The sequence below is a fragment of the Martes martes genome (genome assembly GCF_963455335.1).
Source record: "Martes martes genome assembly, chromosome: 1".
Taxonomy (NCBI): Eukaryota; Metazoa; Chordata; class Mammalia; order Carnivora; family Mustelidae; genus Martes; species Martes martes.
The window spans coordinates 84,956,638-84,976,922 of record NC_137888.1 but is presented as its reverse complement, the minus strand read 5'-3'; the positions used below and the strand labels follow the sequence as shown (position 1 = coordinate 84,976,922).

General features: G+C 41.7%; 1 protein-coding gene across 1 annotated transcript; it reads left to right on the top strand.

The window, feature by feature from the left end:
- Window positions 1-1,904: 1,904 nt before the first annotated feature.
- On the top strand, window positions 1,905-3,950 carry B3GALNT1 (beta-1,3-N-acetylgalactosaminyltransferase 1 (Globoside blood group)). Its single transcript, XM_080817280.1, has one exon. The coding sequence runs from the start codon at window positions 1,939-1,941 to the stop codon at window positions 2,932-2,934; it is 996 nt and encodes a 331-aa protein (XP_080673406.1). The 5' UTR covers window positions 1,905-1,938; the 3' UTR covers window positions 2,935-3,950.
- The last annotated feature ends 16,335 nt before the right edge of the window (window positions 3,951-20,285 follow it).

Here is a 20,285-nt window from a genome sequence, read left to right as displayed (position 1 = left end):
ACTTTCCTTCTCTTGGTCTGAAGTTTATTATAATGGCTGATTGTTGGAGTGAGGCATAAAACTACACCTGACGTGTACAACAAATGTACAAGCTGTCATTGGCCAACGTGTAAATTGAGCATCCTAAGGTTGTGTAGTGTCTAGTAGCCCAATGAGGAGAAAATGTAGGAAGAGGTTAATTACTTCTGTAATCCTTCCTGTGGGTCTCTTCTGTTTCACATTTTTCCAGGAGCTGGCTGTGTAAGGCTAGTAAGGGGGAGGGGGGAACGTTGGAGTGGGATTGACAGACCTACCTTTTATCCTTATTACAGCTAGAAAGAGCATAACAGACAAGTCTGTGTTCCTTGCTCTCCTGCTGTAGGTCTTTCTCTGTCTTGCACTTTGACGATTATGAGAAAAACTTTGCCACCAAGGTCATAGACTATAAATGGAGAGGCAAGACATGTGTACATGAAACTGGAGAGTTTGCCAGAACTTTTCATTGTATTGCGTGACTTTAAGTATAGAAAGCACTAGAGAAAGGAAAGATTACCGTGACCAGAACTAGTTAGAGGAGGTACGATATGGCCAGAGAGGACAAGGAGTCTTCAGATCCCGCCATCTTCATAGTATTAAGAGACAGAAGAGCTGTGTGTCCAGAGACCTAAGACTCACCCAAAGTAGAACCCTCGGGAGGCCAGCCTTCCCATATGATGACATTAATGTATGGCCCACTAACAAATTCTGGCTCCCCGGAACCCTACCTCCAGATGATTGTGGGTGAAGAGACACCATCAGAGCCTCTTAGCCTGCCCCCCATTTTGTTGATCTGTCTCTTCTTCTGATGTCTCTTAGTGTTTGATATAAACAGTCTGCCATGTTTCCCTGTTGCCTTGGGTTTGCCGCCTTTTCCTGTCTCCTTCCTCTCATCTTCTTAGTGCCTGATGTAGTCTGTGAATGGAGAAGATCGAAGAAACACTTAGTGTATGTTTGTCTTTAGACCATGGTACCAGGAAAGCCCTGCGGGATCCTGAATTGTAAACCAGCCACATCCTTGGGTTCTAGCAAAGAGCTGAGGCCACACTCTCACTGCGGGCTGTGTACTCTGTGTCCCCTACCTCTGTTCTCATCTCAGCCGGAGTCTGTGTAAAAAGCACATGTTCTTGGAGATTCCATCCCATGATTCCAATCTGGCACAGGGTTTCTGAATAGATTAGAATGGGGAACAATCAGTACTAGGGACCCGCCTTTAATTTAAGCACTTGCTATCCAGACTGAGCACTGAGTTCAGCCAACATGGTAAAAGGGGTGCTGGGATGTGTTTGGGCAAGTAAAAGCTCTGTCATAGTCTTGAGCATTTAAAAACTCTGGAAACGGTTATCCTGTTTGTATCTAGAAGATTTGCCTCTCAGATGAAGAGTCTCTGCTTTCCTCCCATCTCACATGAATAATTGTCGCTACTGCGTTTTCCTTATTCCATATTTGCTAGAATCCACATCAGATCACACAGCTGAGAAAGGCCCTTGGTTGATTGGGACATGTTGCTGGTAACATCTCCTTGTGTTAATTCCTTTATGTCTTTTCTATACCAGTGAAGAAAAAAATGCAGCTTTTTGTCTTGGGGTTTTGTTTTGTTTCATTGCAGGTTTATTTTTTAACCCCAGTTACTCATCTCTCAATGTCCCTCTGGATATCCAGGACAAAATTGCATTTCACCAGTTATTTAAATCAAACAAAAAGTATTATTTTTCCCAAAGTCATGAAGGATATGTTTTTAACCTTGATCTTGATGTAAAAAGCTAAAATGCACTCTTGTTTGTTGGTATCCATTTGCTTCTAGTTAGATGAAATTAAGTAGGCTTGGGTCAGGATTCTTGGTTTTGCTTGGGAACTTCTAACTAATCAGGTCTTTGATAATCTTCCAGAACCTGAGGCTCGTGTGCTTCTGAGCTGCTGTGGATGGCCCTGGCTCTCTTGACCACCCTTCCAAGTAGGATGTCACTGAGATCCCTCAAATGGAGCCTCCTGCTGTTGTCACTGCTGAGTTTCCTTGTGATGTGGTACCTCAGCCTGCCCCACTACAATGTGATAGAACGTGTAAACTGGATGTACTTCTACGAGTATGAGCCCATTTACAGACAAGACTTTCGCTTCACACTTCGAGAGCATTCAAACTGCTCTCACCAAAACCCATTTCTTGTCATCCTGGTGACCTCACACCCTTCAGATGTGAAAGCCAGACAGGCCATTAGAGTTACTTGGGGTGAAAAAAAGTCTTGGTGGGGATATGAGGTTCTTACCTTTTTCTTACTAGGCCAACAGGCCGAAAAGGAAGACAAAATGTTAGCATTGTCCTTAGAGGATGAACACCTTCTTTACGGTGACATAATACGACAGGATTTTTTAGACACGTATAATAATCTGACCTTGAAAACAATTATGGCATTCAGGTGGGTAACTGAATTTTGCCCCAATGCCAAGTACGTCATGAAGACAGACACTGATGTTTTCATCAATACTGGCAACTTAGTGAAGTACCTTTTAAATGTAAACCACTCAGAGAAGTTTTTCACAGGTTATCCTCTAATTGATAACTATTCCTATAGAGGATTTTACCAGAAAGCCCATATTTCATACCAGGAGTATCCCTTCAAGGTGTTTCCTCCTTACTGCAGTGGGTTGGGTTATATAATGTCCAGAGATTTGGTGCCAAAAATCTATGAAATGATGAGTCACGTAAAACCCATCAAGTTTGAAGATGTTTATGTTGGGATCTGTTTGAATTTATTAAAAGTGGACATCCATATTCCAGAAGACACAAACCTTTTCTTTTTATATAGGATCCATTTGGATGTCTGTCAACTCAGACGTGTGATTGCAGCTCATGGCTTTTCTTCCAAGGAAATTATCACATTTTGGCAGGTTATGCTGAGGAATACCACATGCCATTATTAATTTGAAAAAAGCCTAGAGAAAGTCAGGGTACCCTGTGGAAAGTATTAAAATTACTTTAAAATCTCCAGTGGAAAACTCATGGGAAGGTCATTGTGTTGATTTACACTGAACCGAGACTCATGAAGTGCCCATGGACTGGGGACTAGAGGGTTACACTTGTGATTTATTTAGATGAAAAAATCAAGTCAGGCCCTTTAAAGGTGATAGTAAGAGGAATTAAACATCTTATAAAGGAATCGGAGATTTTTGTTAATAAAACTAATAGGACCAAACTATTTGAACATGTCATTCTAGAAACTAGAACTTGTTAAAAGGGTTTCATTGAATTATAAGCTCATTAGTCCATAACAACAAAGCAATGTGGAGTCCTACTCGTTGAACAGTCTAGTCAGATAAAGGTTTTGTGTATATCTTACATGGATTACCAGTTTTTAAAAGTACATAGTTCTGTGTAAAAAACTAAAGTTACGCTGAGAAAAATTTCATCCGTTTTGGTCATTCAGAAGGTACTTCAAGATGTTACAGCATTTCACAGTTATGAATTACTGTTTAATACTACTTAGGACTTTCTGGTGTTTAAATGTTATGGTTGTTTCAATACTGTATAAAGAGAATAGTGAATCACCCTTCACATTGTAACTTTTTTCTGGTTACTTCACTGATGAGTTTATTATTTGATAGCTCCATTAATGTGAAGTCATTGGTCGTTATTGCATATCAGTAATCTCTTAGACTTTGATAAATATTTTACTGTGGTAATGTAGAGAAGAATTAAAACAAGAAGGTCTGAATTATTGTCTTGTTTTTAAAAAATATAATTCCCAATGTTTTTATGTCACTACATCTCATTTTTCCACTTGAAAATTGGGAATAATAGAAAATGCCAGGCAGCATGTTTCCTTTTGGAAAGGACTCTGAAGACAAAAAAGAAAAGAGAACTTGACAGCTGGGATATTATGAGTGTTGTTATTAATCTGATCCATGTGTGTGCTCATTAACAATCAATTTGAGAATAAAGAGGGAAAAAATATGCTGCTGCTATTGTTACTAGTTTCACATCAAGAGGAAAGCCTTCATATGTGGTCAAAAATCATAACAGAATTCCATGTCATGTAGAAGCACATTTCTTCATAGCAGTGGTGATGGAGGTCACCTCTGACCTACCAGTGGGTCAAAGAAGACTCCTTGCTCCATATTCTTGGGGTTGGGCCATTTCCCATTGTGGCTGATATGGGACAAGTGATTCCTTTTTTCTGGATAACAGGTAGGCAAAAGATCAAATCCATTGGCAGAAAATATAAACTTAAAAATATGTAGTTAGCTCTAATAATACTCAATATTTATAATTCTGTAAGAAGTGTTTAATTTCAATCAGACCTATTTTATGTTTCTAAAGATACATTTATTTGAGAGAGAGATAGTCGGGGGAGGGGCAGAGGGTGAGGGAGAGAGAATCTTAAGCATAGACTCCCCGCTGAGCTCAGAGCCTGACTCGGTGCTTGATCTCACCACCCTGAGATCATGACCTGAACTGAAGTCAAGAGTTGGATGTGCAACTGACTGAGCCACCCAGGTGCCCCCAATTAGAACTATTTTAATGTGTGATTCTCTATAAGATGGTTATTTCCCTTTTCCTGGTCTCAGACCCGATAATCACTTATAATAAAATCAATTAAATGAAATAGTCTATGGAACCAAGCTATGCTGTTGCTAATCCCTATTCATATAGGAGTCACTTTCTTTAAGACAGATGGTGGTTATTTTTATGGTATGATTAGATTGGTTTTGTAGAAGTTTATATTGTGGAAGCTAAGTCAAAGAATTTCTTTTCTTTTTCTTTTCTTTTTTTTTTTTTAAGGATTTTATTTATTTGGCAGAGAGAGGTCACAAGTAGGCAGAGAGGCAGGCAGAGAGAGGGGGAAGCAGGCTCCCCGCCTAGCAGAGAGCCCGATGTGGGACTCAATCCCAGGACCCTGAGATCATGACCTGAGCCGAACTAACCCACTGAGCCACCCAGGCGCCCCTAAGTCAAAGAATTTCTTAAGAGAGAACATTTAAAACAAAAAAATTCTCTTTAAAACAAAAATTGCAACTAAAATTTGAATAATTGCTAAATTTCAGATGATTGTTTCTTTTCAACTAGAAATTGGTGCCTAAAAGATCTCTAAAAAGTTAAATGATTATGAAAAACAAGAAGCTGGGTCATTATGTTTTTTGTTTTTAACTATGTGTTTCTTAATAGTCTAAACTTTCAGTAGTAAATAACAGCCAGCTGTATTATTAAAATCTTGGCCTCTTGCTGTTTAACTAAACAGTATTTTTTATTTTAATTCATAACACAGTTTAATGCTGGAGGCTAACCTTAGACCGATTCTTTCCTGCCTGCCACAGCCCCACCATCCCCATGGCCTTACACACTGTGCCTCACTCATTTGCTTTGCTTGCCCATAGCATTGAGTTTGTGACTCCTAGCACATTAGCTTCTGCCAGATTATGCTACAAGAGTAACTCTCAAATCTCGGGGCGACATCAGCCATGTATTCTTTTCATGCACATCACAGGCCACCAGTTGCTGGCGTTGGCCACAACCTGCTGCTTCTATCTCCTCATCTTGGGATCTCCACTGTAGGGCACGCTGTCTGGAACATGCCATTCCTGTGGAGGGAAGGAAAAAGAGCAGGCAAAACACATTGGCGCATATATATACATATATATACACATATACACTGACAAATTCCATGCCAAGTCCAGTGCCAGTAGTGGGTGGGGGCAGTGTATTCTCATAGGAAATAGTGCAAGTCATGTGGCAGGCAGGATGTGTTGTATAGGATGGGGTCTGGTAGTAGAATCTGCCACACCTGGTGTGTAAAAGGGAGAGGAGGCTCAGGGATCTGCGGTTCTGAGTCTGCCCTGAGTGGCTCAGAAGTTGTCTGGCTCCCTTGGAGCTGGTGTTGTGTTTTGTTTTGTTTAGATTTTATTTACTTATTTGACGGACAGAGACACAGAGAGGGAACACAAGCAAGGGGAGTGGGAGAGGGAAAAGCAGGCTTCTTGCTGAGCAGGGAGCCCAACATGGGGCTTGATTCCAGGGTCCTGGGATCCTGACCTGAGCTGAAGGCAGACGCATAACAACCGAGCCACCCAGTCGCCCCTGCAGCTGGTGTTTGGATCCCTTCCCTGAGCTGGTTACCCTTTCACCCCTGTTAATCTTTCCCTGCCTCCACCCTAAATGTGCTGGACATTATCCTGTTCCCAGCAACTCACCCAATGCAGAGCAGCCAGAGCTGAGCTATTTTTAACAATAGTATTTAGGAGCATTAGGTTGGGGACAAAGCCCTTCTGTCTTGCGGTCTGGTAGACAGTTGTTACAGGATGGAGGAGGAGAAAGGGGAGTTAGAAAGGGACCAGGTTTCAGTGAGGGGGAGGGTGGCAGATCCATCCTGCCATCCTTGGGGTTCCATCCTTTAATCCACAGGGAATTAATCTTTATATTAATCCAACTTCTCTAGATTTTGTGTGAGCTGAAGACTAACTCTAATTGGTAATCCCCTCACACTCTCCATTAGCAACTTGGTTGTCCCAGTGTGGTTAACGTGGGAGTAAACCCTCAAGGAGTCCATCAGAATAGATGGCACATGTTGGTGGTATTGGTAGAAAATGGATGTTAGCAAGACCCTGAAAGTCAAGGGCAGATTTAAATGGGCAGTCCCTTGACAAAATCTGTGCCCAAGGGAAGGGCCATCTCATGGGTCTTGTAAGGACAAGGAAGGGCCCAACAAGGGTAGATACCATCAATTTGTGTTGAAGTGAGTGATGGAGGCACAAAACTTGAACTTAGTCTTTGAGTCCTGGATATGGTCAACACAGCCAGGGGGTAGTAGTTAAGAGAGTCTACACAATTTTCAAAATTCCAAAAGTTGAGAGAAATCCATATACTTACCTAAGATAAGGTTGCCCAAGTTAAGGAAGGTATTTCCACTGGCTAGAACTTAATCAGCTAGGACAGTAGCCATGATCAGCTTATAATAAACAGAAGCTTAATTGGGGATTAATTTTGTTTGATTAATAAAATGGAGAAACCAAGTTATAATTCAGTGAGTGCAAAGTCATGGGTGATGGTTCATTGAGGGCAAGAGAGATCTTTGCCAAGAAAAGATTTGGGAACTATTGTTCTTTGATATGAAGGCATGTAAGTTGTCCAAGGTCATTGTCAAGCCACGACTAGAATGCTCCAGGTCCAGCTACACTGTTCCTCCCTTGCACACATCAAGTTTGGTTAGAGAACATTCCTCAGTGGAAATGCAGAATTAAGTCAGGATTACACCTGACTCAGGGATGAGAGGAACTTGGAGGTGCCAGGCTATAGTCTCCAAAGGATTTAAGGAAATATATGACCACCAGTCATCTTGGGAAGTCATGCAGGCTGCTGGGTAAGATGCCAGTGGGCCATGGCCAATCGAGCCAGGGACCAGTGCTGCGCCAGCAGCCTGACAGGTTCCTGTAGCCAGGCCCCAGCAAGAGAAAACCTCACAGGAAGCTTGCTGCCCAAGCATTTCAGAATAAATGTGTGTCCTCGATACATACGTCTGGTGTTTGCTTATGGAAATGCCTTGGGCTGTGTAGGAGGCAGGGATGTCAATTTCAGGTTTCCGGAAGGTGGCAAGGGCGGAGAGCAGGGAGATACTTCCAAATAGGACCTGGGTCTATGTGCCACAGGCTTCTGCTTGTTTCTTAAAATTTCAGTGAAGGGGCATCAGTTACCCAGCAGAAAAGAATACAGCAAAATGTCTGTTGGAATCCTCGAGTCATTTGTCATGGGGAATATATTAATTTGCGGTTTCAGACCCCAGTGCCAGAAACACTAAAATGGATTCCCTTCTTCTTCAGGAAGGCTGAGCCTTGCCCAGGTTTGAGTGAAGACTCCTCTGATTACTAGCCTTGTGCCTCCGTTTCTTTACCTACAAAAAAGAGGAAGTGTGGGGCGCCTGGGTGGCTCAGTGAGTTAAAGCCTCTGCCTTCGGCTCAGGTCATGATCCTAGGGTCCTGGGATCGAGCCCCGCATCGGGCTCTCTGCTCCGCCGAGAGCCTGCTTCCTCCTCTCTCTCCCTGTCTGCCTCTCTGACTACTTGTGATCTCTGTCTGTCAAATAAACAAGTAAAATCTTTAAAAAAAAAAAGAGGAAGTGGCCTACTTCATAGGGTTGTTGGTGCAGAGTAAATGCTATGGGAAGATTAGTTGTTTTCTGTGTTGTTGATGAAAAGCTGCATTTGGACTTCTAAAAGAGTAATTCAGAGTTTGTCACAGTATGGCTGGTTAGAGGAGAAATCGTAGGCCAACTCAGTGTAACAGAAGAGATGCTGCATATCCTCTGAGACTTGGTCAAAGGAAGCCTTATAGCTTTGGCTTGGTCTTCTGGAATGGGTGCTTCCGTAAGCAGTCCCGCTACCCTGAGCCCGCCACACGAAGCAAAATTAAGCTAGCCCCGTGCATGGCCAGGTGGCGAGAGAAGTGATGCCGGGCCAGCTGCCAGGCTCCTGTCAAGCCAGCTGAAGCACCAGACATGTGAGCAAAGAACTCATTTTGGAGTTGAGCCTTCAGACAACTCCAGCCCCAACTGTTTAAGACCTTAAATGAGAGCCTCCCAACTGTCCCCCTCAACCCACAGAACCATGAGATATCCTAAATTTTGCTTTAAGCTATCAAGCTTTGCAGTGGTTGGTCATGCATAGATCATTAAAACATCTGTCCTCAAGAAAAATTTCCCATCATCTGTAGCCCTCTGTTATGGGCGGAATGTTTGTGTCCCTCCAGATTTCTTACGTTGAAATCTAGTCCCCATTGTGATGATATTAGGAGGTGGGACCTTTGGAGGGTAATTGGGTCAAGAGGGTAGAGTCTTCATGAATGGGATTAGTGCCCTTATAAGAAGAGGTCAGAGAGTTGGCCTCCCTTTTTCCACCGTAAGAGGTTGCAACAAATTTGTCATCTGTAACTGGGAAGGGGGACGCCACAGAGCCCAACTGTGCTGCTGCCCTTGTCTCGGACTTGCAGCTTCCACAACCGTGACAAATACTTTCTGTTCATAAGCCACGCAGTCTGTGGTACTATGTCACAGCGGGCCTCACCCTCCCCATGCCCCGGGCCAAGCCTTCCCTCCACACTTCTGACCCTTTCTCCACAGCTGCAAGGCCTCACCCCTGTCTTAGGTCATCAACTCATAATTTTAAAAAATGTCTTTCAATTTAGTCCTCGTTATGTTTTTCTGTTGCCTTTTAGACTGTGTGGCAGGTAGGGTGGAGGTAAGTGCCACTTAATGTTTCCCTCTTAAGGAAGCCCATTCGAGAAGTTTCCCAGATAAAAAGAAATCAGCTTCCCTCAAGATAAATTACGGCATTCTCTTGAAAGTTTGCAGCAGCTGACGTGAAGATTTTATTTTATTTTTTTAAGATTTATTTATTTGAGAGAGAGCATGAGTGGGGGAAGGGCAGGTGGAGAGAATATCAAAGCAGATGCCCGATGCCGGGGCTTGATCCCGCAACTCATGAGATCAGGACCTGAGCTGAAACCACAAGTTGGATGTTTAACCAACTGAGCCACCCAGGTGCCCCTACGGTGATGATTTTAAATGCCGTTCTTCCCCCTTCATTACAGATGGAGAAACTCTACAGAAATAAGCAGGATGAGAATGTACCAAAATGTTAACAAGAATCGCCTCTCGATCACATTTTCCTGTTTAAAGTACCTTTTATTACTTCAACAACAAGGATAAAGTACTTTTATGTTTGAGCAAATGTATGAACAAATTTAGGTAAAGGTGAAAAGCGGGATCAGAAACTGTCCTGGAGAGAGGCTAGTGGGGACAAGGACCCAGTGCTGTGCTTGCTGCTGAGCCATGGCCCCTTCTGTCGACCCGCCCTCCTGTCTTCTCCCACGCCTACCACGGAGGCCGCAGCTTGCAAACGGGTCCCAGCTGGTGGGACCCCAGGAGATGTCTTGGGGTGGGGGTGGTTCCTCCCTGATAAACAAAAGACAAAGGAGAGGGTGCCTGGGTGGTTCAGTTGGTTGGGCGACTGCCTGCAGCTCAGGTCATGATCCCGGAGTCCCAGAATGGAGTCCCGCATTGGGCTCCCAGCTCCGTGGGGAGTCTGCGTCTCCCTCTGACCTTCTCCTCGCTCATGCTGTCTCTCATTGTCTCTCTCTCAAACAAATAAATAAAATCTTTAAAAAAAAAAAAAAAGACAAGGGAGAAAGTCTCTTTTTCTGTGGTCAGATGTTCTGTCTACAATGGGGGGCCCCCACAGCTTCCATGTTGATCCCAAGAAGCGAAAATCTGAAGATCAGGGCCGTGGACTGAGGTGATGAGCCTGGGCAGCCCTGAGACCACTTACTTCTAGAACTTTCATATGGAACGTAACTGCTGTGGTGAGGCCAGAAGTCTGTGACTCACAACGGAGGGCATGCTAACTGTGGGGCCTCAAGAACAGTCTCCCCGTCTGTGGGTTGTGCTCCCAGGGGAGCGGGGAGATGTGAGGAAATAAACGAAACCCTCCTCTGGTTTGTTACCCGGGGAACTTTGCGGGTGTGGGATAGAGAATGATGCCCCGCCTGTGAGCAGTGGGGAGAGTGGAGCAAAATGCCTTCTCTCTCCCTCACTGCCAGTGCTTGTCTTCCATTTAAGACAGCAGGGTCTGTGGTTCCCTCTGCTGGGACCAGAGAGAGAAGAGCAGGAGGCCAAGGGTTGTAGCCCCAAGAGTCTGTACGTGCACCTCTCACCAGCGGAACCAGGGCCTCTTACTTGGATGTGAAGAGAGGTCAGGGCCACATTTGCTTGCCTTTTAAGGTTTGCTCCCTGACTATTGTCAGAGAAGGTTTGTTTTATGAGCTTGGCACGAAGTAGTTTCAGGGCCTGATGGTAACAACACTCAGTATGTCCTCCTCATAAATGAGGAGCTGGAAAACCTCTGGCTGTTGGTAAGGTCACAGTGAAGTGACTGGTGCTCGGACGCAGGTCTTAACCGTTCTTCCTGCCTCCAGGCTGCTGTAATTACTTTATTCCAAATGAAGTGTCTCAAGGTTTCAGGATAGTCGAAAACCTATAAATAGTGACTAATTTGATGTTCTAAAGTCAATTAACCCTATCTCTTCACTCAATGAGTAGTAGGAGAGTAACTTAACCTCACTTTTGTTATCAAAACTCTTTTGAATTGTACCTAAACAAAGTAAAAATTTAAAAAGCATTAAGTTTGTAGGAGTGAAATTTTATATTTTTCAGCCTTAAATTTGAAAGCACGTAGAGGGGGCATTATCACTTTGCCTGCCAAATAACCTCTTTTCTAGAAACTTCTGGAAATTTCTGAGAAATGTGTCATCAGCTAACTCCACCTACATGGTTAGTACAACTCACCATGTTAGTACAATGTGACCCAAGCCATGAGAATTCCCCCCTCTTAAGATCCCAGCATCCTGGAGACAGTCCGTTGGTCTTCTTGACACTATTTGTCAACGGCAGACCGTCTCAAAAAATTTAGAATGAAGAGTGAGCAACCCAAACTAAGAATGAGCATAATTTCCAACTAAGGAGATAGATATCTGGGAAATTTTGTTATTAGCTTTTTTTTTTTCTTTCAAAATGAAATTTCATTTTTTTTTTAGAGCAGTTTTAAATTCACAGCAAAATTGAGAGGAAGGCACAGCAACTTCCCATATGCTCCCTTGCCCCTACACATGCACCACCTCTCCCACTACCAACCCTCCTCACCAGAGTGGTACGTTTATTACGGTGGCTGACACCACAGTGACATGCCATTATCACCCAAAAGTCCATAGTTCACATTGGACTCTTGGTGGATTCTCAATGAAGCTAAGATTGTGCTCTCTGGGAAGAGCTTTGGAAGTGGAGTCCAGGACTCATGGAAGGGCAGTAGCTTATGGAAACAGAGAAAATACCCATGTTCAAATAGACCCTTAGCCAGGGCCAGTGCCCTTTTTCCATGGCTAGTCTAGGGCCAGGTTGGTAGGCCCAAGACTCTATAGGTTTCTCCTCCATTAAGACCTTGCAATAGATAGTAAGGATTCCCGTGGATGCCAACCCCAGATTGGCCTCCCTACTGGGAAGGCCAGATAAAGGCCAAGAGGGTAAAGAGTTGATATTTGGAGTCAAAAGATCGTGATGGGGCACCTAGCACCTTCAGGAGGTTTATGATTCCAGACCCCAAATGTGTCAGTTTATTCCTCTTATTGCCAAGAATTCTTCTGTTATATGAGTAAACAGCAATTTGTTTAACCATTTTGGTTATTTCCAGTTTGGGGCTATTATGAATAAGACTGCTATGAAGATCCTTGTAGAGGTTTTTTGTGTGTGTTACTTGTTTTCGTTTCTCTTGTGTAAACACATAGGGATGGAATTGCTGTGACATTGGGTAGATGTGTGTATAACTTTATTATCAAATGCCAAACAGTCCTCAAAGGTATATCATTATGCATTTCTACACATTTTTTTCTTTTATGGTTCATGGTTTTTGTGCCCCACCCAAGAAGTCTTTACCCACACAAAGGCAGGGAGATTTTCTCTTCTATTTTCTTCTAGAAGCTTTATGAATTTTAAGTTTTAGATTTAACTCTATAATCTATCTTCAATTTAAATTTTTAATGAGAGTGAGAAAGGGTTTGAAGTTCATTTTTTCCATATAAATACCCAGTTTTCTTGCCAACATTAAAAAAAGAAGAATTAACCCATTAGGGAGTGCTTAGTCCATTTATATTTAATGTAATTATTGATATGAATGGGTTTAAGTATACTCTCTCATTATTTGCTTTCCATTTTGCACCTTTGTGGCTCCTTCCATCCCCTCTTTTGAGTTAACTAAGCACTAGTATTCCATGTAATTTCCTCAATTGCCTTCTTAGGTATTTCTCTTTTTTATTTTATTTTTTTTATTCTCTTCTTTATTCTATTTTTTAAAGTGTTTGTTTTGGAGTAGGACTTCTCAGCAGTGGCATTACGACATTTTGGGGTGTTTCTTTCTTTGTGTTTTGCTTTCCTGTGTTTTGCTGATCTTCCTGGTTCCATATATTGATATTTTCCCTAATATTTGAGAAATTTGTGGTCATTATTTCTTCAAATATTTTTCTGCTCCATTCTCATTCTTGCCTCTTTCTGGAATTTGAGTAACATGTATCTTACACTGTTTTGTAGTGTCCTATATATCCCTAAGGTTCCATTACTTTTCCTTCAACTTTCTTTTTTTCACCATTTCTTCAAATTGGGTAATTTGACTCCTTCTTTTGCCATCTCCAAGTTCTGTTAAGCTAATTTGTGAATTTTTCATTCCACTTACTTTTCTGTTCTAGAATTTTCACTCTTAATTCTCCATTTCTCTGTTGAGATTCCCTATCTATTTTTTCATTAAGATCATAGTTGCCTTTAATTCCTTTAATATACTTATTATAGCTGCTGTAAAATATGCTAAGATCAATTATCTAGGCCACTCAGAGATTGTTGTTATTGACTGCCATTTCTTTTTAACTATTGGTCATGTTTTCCTATTTCTTTGGGTTTCTGGTAACTTCCTGATTTTGTATTATACCAAAAAATGTGAGTGATATGTTATAAATATTCTGGATTCTATTATCTTCTAAAGAGTTTTGACTTTTGATTTTTGTTCTAGTGAGTAGTTTGGTTATTACCTGGTCATCTTGACCTTGCTTGGAAGGATGAAGGGAAGAAGGATGGTACATGTTATGTTTGTTTCAGTCTGTCTGTAAAAGCCTGAGGTGTTCTCAAGCCCCTTCAATTTGTTAGAATTCAACTTCCCACCTCAGCCTCCCTTGTGGATCTTGTGAGCCCTTGGTTTTAGGCTCAGTTAGGTTAGGTCTGAAGTATGCCTTAAACTACAGAGTGGTTTTTACTCTTAAAGCATGGCCTGAGTGTCTCAGGTTCGATGTCTGGGTTATCAACAATGCTTTTTTGTTTTTAAGATATTTATTTATTTATTTATTTATTTGAGAGAGAGAGAGAGAGCACATATTAGTGAGGGAAGGAGCAGCGTGAGAGGGAGAAGCAGACTCCCCACCGAGCAGGGAGCCCTGATGGGGTCTCTCTCAGGACCCTGAGATCATGACCTGAGCTGAAGGCAGACACCTAACTGACTGAGCCACCAGGCATCTCTGGGTTGTTGACAGCATTAAGAAGGTCTCCCCACTCTGCTGGGACCAGAACTTGGTATTTTCCAGCAATGCTCAGTATCCAGTAATTCTCTTCCACTGTCAAGACAGCAGCAGCCATTTTCTGTTAAGCTTCCATGTTTCACCCTGCACACACTCAGTAACCCTTGGCTAAGGACTCACATGGGACCCACCCATAACTCCAGAAGCTCTTCTTCTGTATCATTCTCCACAGATTCTAGTCACATCACTTGCCCTGAACTCTGATTTCTGTACCTTTTTTTCGGTCCAGTTTGGACTTCAGCTTGCTGTGCCTCAATCAGAAAACTACCCACTTGGGGCCCCTGGGAGGCTCAGTCGGTTAAGCATCTGCCTTCAGCTCAGGTCATGATCTCTGGGTCCTGGGATTGAGCCCCACATCGTCAGCAGGGAGACAGCTTCTCCCTCTCCCTCTGCCCCTCATAATGCTCTCTCTCTCTTGCTCTCAAATAAATAAATAAAAATCTTTAAAAACAAAACAAAAAAAAAGGGGGCACCTGGGTGGCTCAGCAGGTTAAAGCCTCTGCCTTCAGCTCAGGTCATAATCCCAGAGTCCTGGGATAGAGCCCCACATCGGGCTCTCTGCTCAGCGGGAAGCCTGCTTCCCGCCTCCCCCCCCCCCCCGCCCCGCCTACTTGTGATCTGTCTGGCAAATAAATAAATTAAATTTTAAAAAAAAGAAAAGAAAAAAGAAAAGAAAAAAGAAGAAAGAAAACTGTTTTCTTATAGACAGCTGAGTTGATCATGGGACAATTTGTGATCTCTTCTCTCAAGGATTGCTATCTTGCATTGTCTGCTGTTGTCTAAAGCCTAAAAACAGTTACTTAATATAGCAAGTCTGGTTTTAGAATTGTTTATGGTAGATGGCCTAGTACAATAGCAGTTAATCTGTTTGAGCTGGAAGAGGAAATTCTGTAGACTCCTTGATAACTTTTGAGTCTTAGGTGTGAATTGTTCCCAAGACTGCACTTAAATACCGACTGACCTTGAATTTCACGAGGCACCACTTACATTGAAATCCTTAAAGTCCCCTTTCTGCTTAAGCAACCAGGATCTGCAGCTGTTACCTCAAAAAAACAGAGAGATTGCCACTACTATATTTTTAAAGCAAAACAGAAGGAACGAAAGAGAGAGAAAATATAAACCAATGCTGTAAGTCAATGCGGGGTGTTTGTGGCTCTTGATTCCTATTTCTTTGGGTCTGTGGCTGGTATTGAAAAAGTCTATACTTCTTAATCTAACCCAGATGACAAACATCCATCCTGAAATCTTGAATCACATCCTTCATTCTATATTGGAAATTTTCTGGGCTATCTGAGTGGCTCAGTCAGTTGAGTGTTCAAATCTTGATTTTGGCTTGGGTCATGGTCTTAGGGTTATGGGGTCAAGCCTGCGTTGGGCTCCATGCTGGACATGGGGCCTGCTTGGGATTCTCTTTCTCCCTCTTTCTCTGCCCCTGTGCTCTCTCTTTCTCCCCTCTCTCAAAGAAAGGAAGAAAGGAAGGGAGGGAGGGAGGGAGGGTGGAAGGAAGGAAGGAAAAGTAATTTTCTTCCTAGAGAAAGGGGGAGAAGACCAGAATTTCTGGGAGGCATTTTCTACTCTGGCTATCAAATATTTTAACAAAAAGGAGAAAAATAATCCAAGGCCATATTTTTCTACTTTGTTATACCCAATGCCAAACTCATTCAGCAATCTGTTGATTCAATTTTATTGTTCTTCATCTATGCTCCAGGTACTGTTCATGCCTGAGCATTTGGTCTTTAGAATACCTAAAACTAGTATTACATGTGTTCATGTGTGTAGATGCATATCTGTTTCACTATGTCTAGATTCCACAGTGTTCTTTCCGGCATCTGTGAAAAATTTTGTGGTGGCTATTCTCCTCCTCCTCCTCCTCCTCCTCCTCCTCTCCTTCTCCTTCTCCTCCTCCTGCTTCTTATTCCTATTCTTTTTTTTTTTTTTAATTTTTAAAGATTTAATTTATTTATTTAGTTAGTTAGTTATTTGACAGACAGAGATCACAAGCAGGCAGAGAGGCAGGCAGAGAGAGAAGAGGAAGCAGGCTCCCCACTGAGCAGAGAGCCCGATGTGGGGCTCGATCCCAGGACCCTGGGATCATGACCTGAGCCGAAGGCAGAGGCTGAGCCTCCCAGGCGTTCCCCTATTCTTTATTTTTTTCCAATTTAATTTATTTTATTTCTTTTCAGTGGTCCAGCATTCACTGTTTATGCATCACACCCAGTGCTCCATGCAATACGTGCCCTCCACACTACCCACCACCAGGCCCATGCAACCTCCCACCCCCTCCCCTCCAAAACCCTCAGTTTATTTCTCAGAATCCATAGTCTCTTCTAAACACTCCTTAGAGGTGTGTCATGTCACTAGAGTTGGCATGTACGTACAGCTTTTCTAACCCTTATCACCCAATACTGGTAATATACTAGATCAACTTGGTTGATGAGGTATAGAGCTGGGTAAAAGTTGTATTGTGTGAACAACAAACAATCTTTGTTGCATACACTTTTAAAGGTTACCTTGTTTTGAACCAGAGCTGGGTTTCTTCCTGTTCCAAATGAAAGCACCCAAAGTTTCAATATCTCCTGTCTCTTGCTTCTATTGTGCTTTGGTCTTGGCCTGGGAATTGTTCTTCCGCTTTCCACATGGTGTCTCAACTCAACAGCTACTCTAACTGAACAGCACTGAGAAATAATAAAACTCCAGAGGAGACATGAGAATGGAAAATGAGTTTAACCAAAAGAAAAGACTAGCAGCAGTCCCATGTATAAAGTCCAATAACTTTAATGTTTATTTTTGCTTTAATCTTGTCATCAAGGGTGAATTTTTATCTGTTCATTTTGTATACAACAACACAGAATCAGTGATTGCATGAACACATTAGTCTCTACAAGGCTAAATCTACCCCTAGCACACATCAAAGGGTCCCGAATGACACACCATGCATCTCGAGTGACCGTGCACCGCCATATACTCTGAGCTCTACACCAAACTGACATTTTCACATTGTTTCAAATGTCTCTTAGAGACAAATATAGAATAGTAGGTATAAAAACCTCTGAAGAGTACCGAGAGTAATGAGGTTTTGCCAAGGTTTTGTTGTATTTATTATGGATAGTTTTCAGGGACTAACTTACCAGAAAGCCTGATTGATTTGAGCAGTCATTCTGACCTGCGATTTAATTATTAAATACAATCTGAAGATTCCTAAAAGAAAGCATTGTCTAATAAATTATAGATCCTGGAATCTTTTTATAAACAACCTCTTACAATTTTTAAAATAGCAAGAAAATGCTGATGGAAAACATTCATGATGGTGAAATTGGTTTAATAAAAGTTTATACAGTCACTGTTTCCAAATCCAGCAGGGAATCAGATCAGAACTCTGCAGATATACCATTCATAAAAAACACTACTCTATTATGTGTTTGTTTGCTTTTTCTCTTCCTCTCTCCAACTCTCCTTCTTTCCTTCCTTAATAATGGGGCTCCACTCCTGGTTTTAATACTACCAAATCATAAACTGTTTTGACTTAATTTGAATTTTCTTTTATATGTTCTAATGCTTACGAATAAAATGGCAACAACCCCCACTTCTGATCACTATGAGATATTCCCAATCTCTTATCATTCACTTTCTATTGTTCTAATTCAATAGGATTCTAATGTAATTTGTCAGTAGCTAATATTACTTGGTAAAGAAGCAGTTGGCATAAACAGAAAGAGATGTCTAGGGAAGATGACCAGGCAAAGAACTTAGAAAGAAATGGTGGCCTCTGTAGCTAAAAATACAAGTCTGGTATTTAGTTTTGCTTTGCAATACAGAAAATAGATGTTGCTATTTTGTTCAAAACATAAAACTTAAATTCCATGCCCAGACTCTGGAATGTCTAAAGTTACTATGGATACCAACTTTATGATTTTTTTAAAAATCTGGCATTTAGTCTTCTGTTCATATTTAAAACCAAGAAATTACTATATTCCTGAGACATGTCAATTTTCTGTGTAATGAATTCACTAATTTATAGATTCAGGAACACTGTTGATAAACACTATGGGTGGGGGAGGAGCTGGGTGGTTCAGTGGGTTAAATGTCTGCCTTCGGCTCAGGTCTCAGGTCGTAATCCCAGGGTCCTGGGATTGAGCTCCCTATGGGGCTCCCTGCTCAGCGGGGAGTCTGCTTCTCCCCCTCCCTCTTCTTCTCCCCCTGGTATGTGTGCGCTCTCTCTCTCTCTCTCTGTCAAATAAATAAATAAAATCTTAAACAAAGCAAAACAAGACATTCTCAGTTCTGGGTTCTTTTTGGAGGGAATAATGTTATTACACTATATAGCTTCTTAGGAAGAAAAACTAAAACAGTCCACAGAGAGATGTTCTCATTATTTCCCATTCTCTTTTTCTGCAATTCTCTCTTTCATTCAGCAAAGGATCCTGGAGGGAGAGACACATTGGCTTTGACCATCCTACTCCTGAGCCCTTGTATCGCTACTGTCCCACCTGGGTGGAGGCCTCCCACGGGGATAGCCTTACCCTGCCCTGGTCCCCAGGGGCTCCGTGATCTAACATAGAGTAACTATCTTATGGAATTTGATTGGATGTGAGCAAGATATACCTAATCTTTTGTCATGCACTCTCTTATGGGTAGGGAAGAATTACTGTAATTCCGCCTTGTCCTCACAAATCCAAGGCCCTGGGAGGAAATCATGAAAGATGCCAATTTTCACCCCATTCAGCCAGTGCTGAGTGTTATACCTATGAAGCCTCCACTGGGCTGTGAACTCCAAGAAAGCAGAGATGATGCCTGACTGATCACCACTACATCTACTCAGATCCTCTCTGCTTGGCACATCACAGGTGCTCAAAAAAAAAAAAAAAAACAACAAACAAGAAAAGGAAGGAACAAAACATACAAACAGATGTACTTACAGCAAATATAATGACTTTTCTAATTAAATCCGTTCATAAGGTAGATCAATCTGTTATGAATGCAACGATGCTTAGATTTAAAAATATACCCTGTACATTTGGCATATAGAAATTATGTACATAAACATGGTTCATGTTGGAGGGTTTTGGAATTAACTTTTTCAGTACTATTTTCCAGGCTTGTCAGAATAACTATTCTTTGATTTTACTAAAGATTTTCTTCTTTTGTTCCTGTTTTCTTTTTCCTGGCTCACCATAGGAATGCCTGAGGCATCGCACAATAGATTTTAACTGGACAGCCTGAACTGAAGTCCGTGTAAGTGCTATAAATCTATTACAAATCTATTTGTTTGAGTAATTAGAAGGTAAACTGGAGACGATGTCATAGGCATTAATGTTTCAATATGAACAAGTGTTGCAGACAAATTAAAAAGGGCAAACAGTGCTTTCTGACTTTTTTAAAAGTAATCTCTATGCCCAACGTGAAGCTTGAACTCACGACCCTGAGATCAAGAGTTGCGTGCTCCCCTGATGGAGCCAGCTAGGTGCCCCTGCTTTCTAAAATAGAAGCAAAAGTTATTGGCTCTTCTCCATTATTCTGGTTATTACTCTATTTTCTGAATATATACCTGAGATAAAAGGACACTCAAAATGACTGACACATGAAAACCGTTTGGCTGTAGTCTTGAAGCCTACGTGGGGGCAGCAGTCTTGCTTCACATTCCATGGTTCTACTTTTTTCTCAAAAAGCAGGATTTGTATCTTTTCATTAGTACACTCCCCAATCATTGTTTGTTCTTATAGGTACTAATACAGACAGAAATTTAAAATTTGCACAGGAGACATCATTCTCTTGGGATAAAGATGTCTAAAACATCATTTCTCCACAGTTGGTGGTTTCTAAAAAAAATTATATGAACAAATATGACCCTTTGTCACATATGAATTAGAAAACCTCCGAAAAGCAAGAACACTGAATCACCCTGTTTTTTGTTTTTGTAATTGTTTTAAATTGCATACTCACTGGTATTCATGTGGGTGTTTGAAAAATTATGCCTACTACAACTCGCTCTCTGTGGGAGCTGTGACTGCATTGATCTGACTTTGGTTTTATCCGGGCACTCTAAAATGAAAGGCCTATCACTTAGTCTATCTGACTATTTAAAAAACTCCAAAAGGTGGGTATTTCCATTTAAAAACTCCAAAATG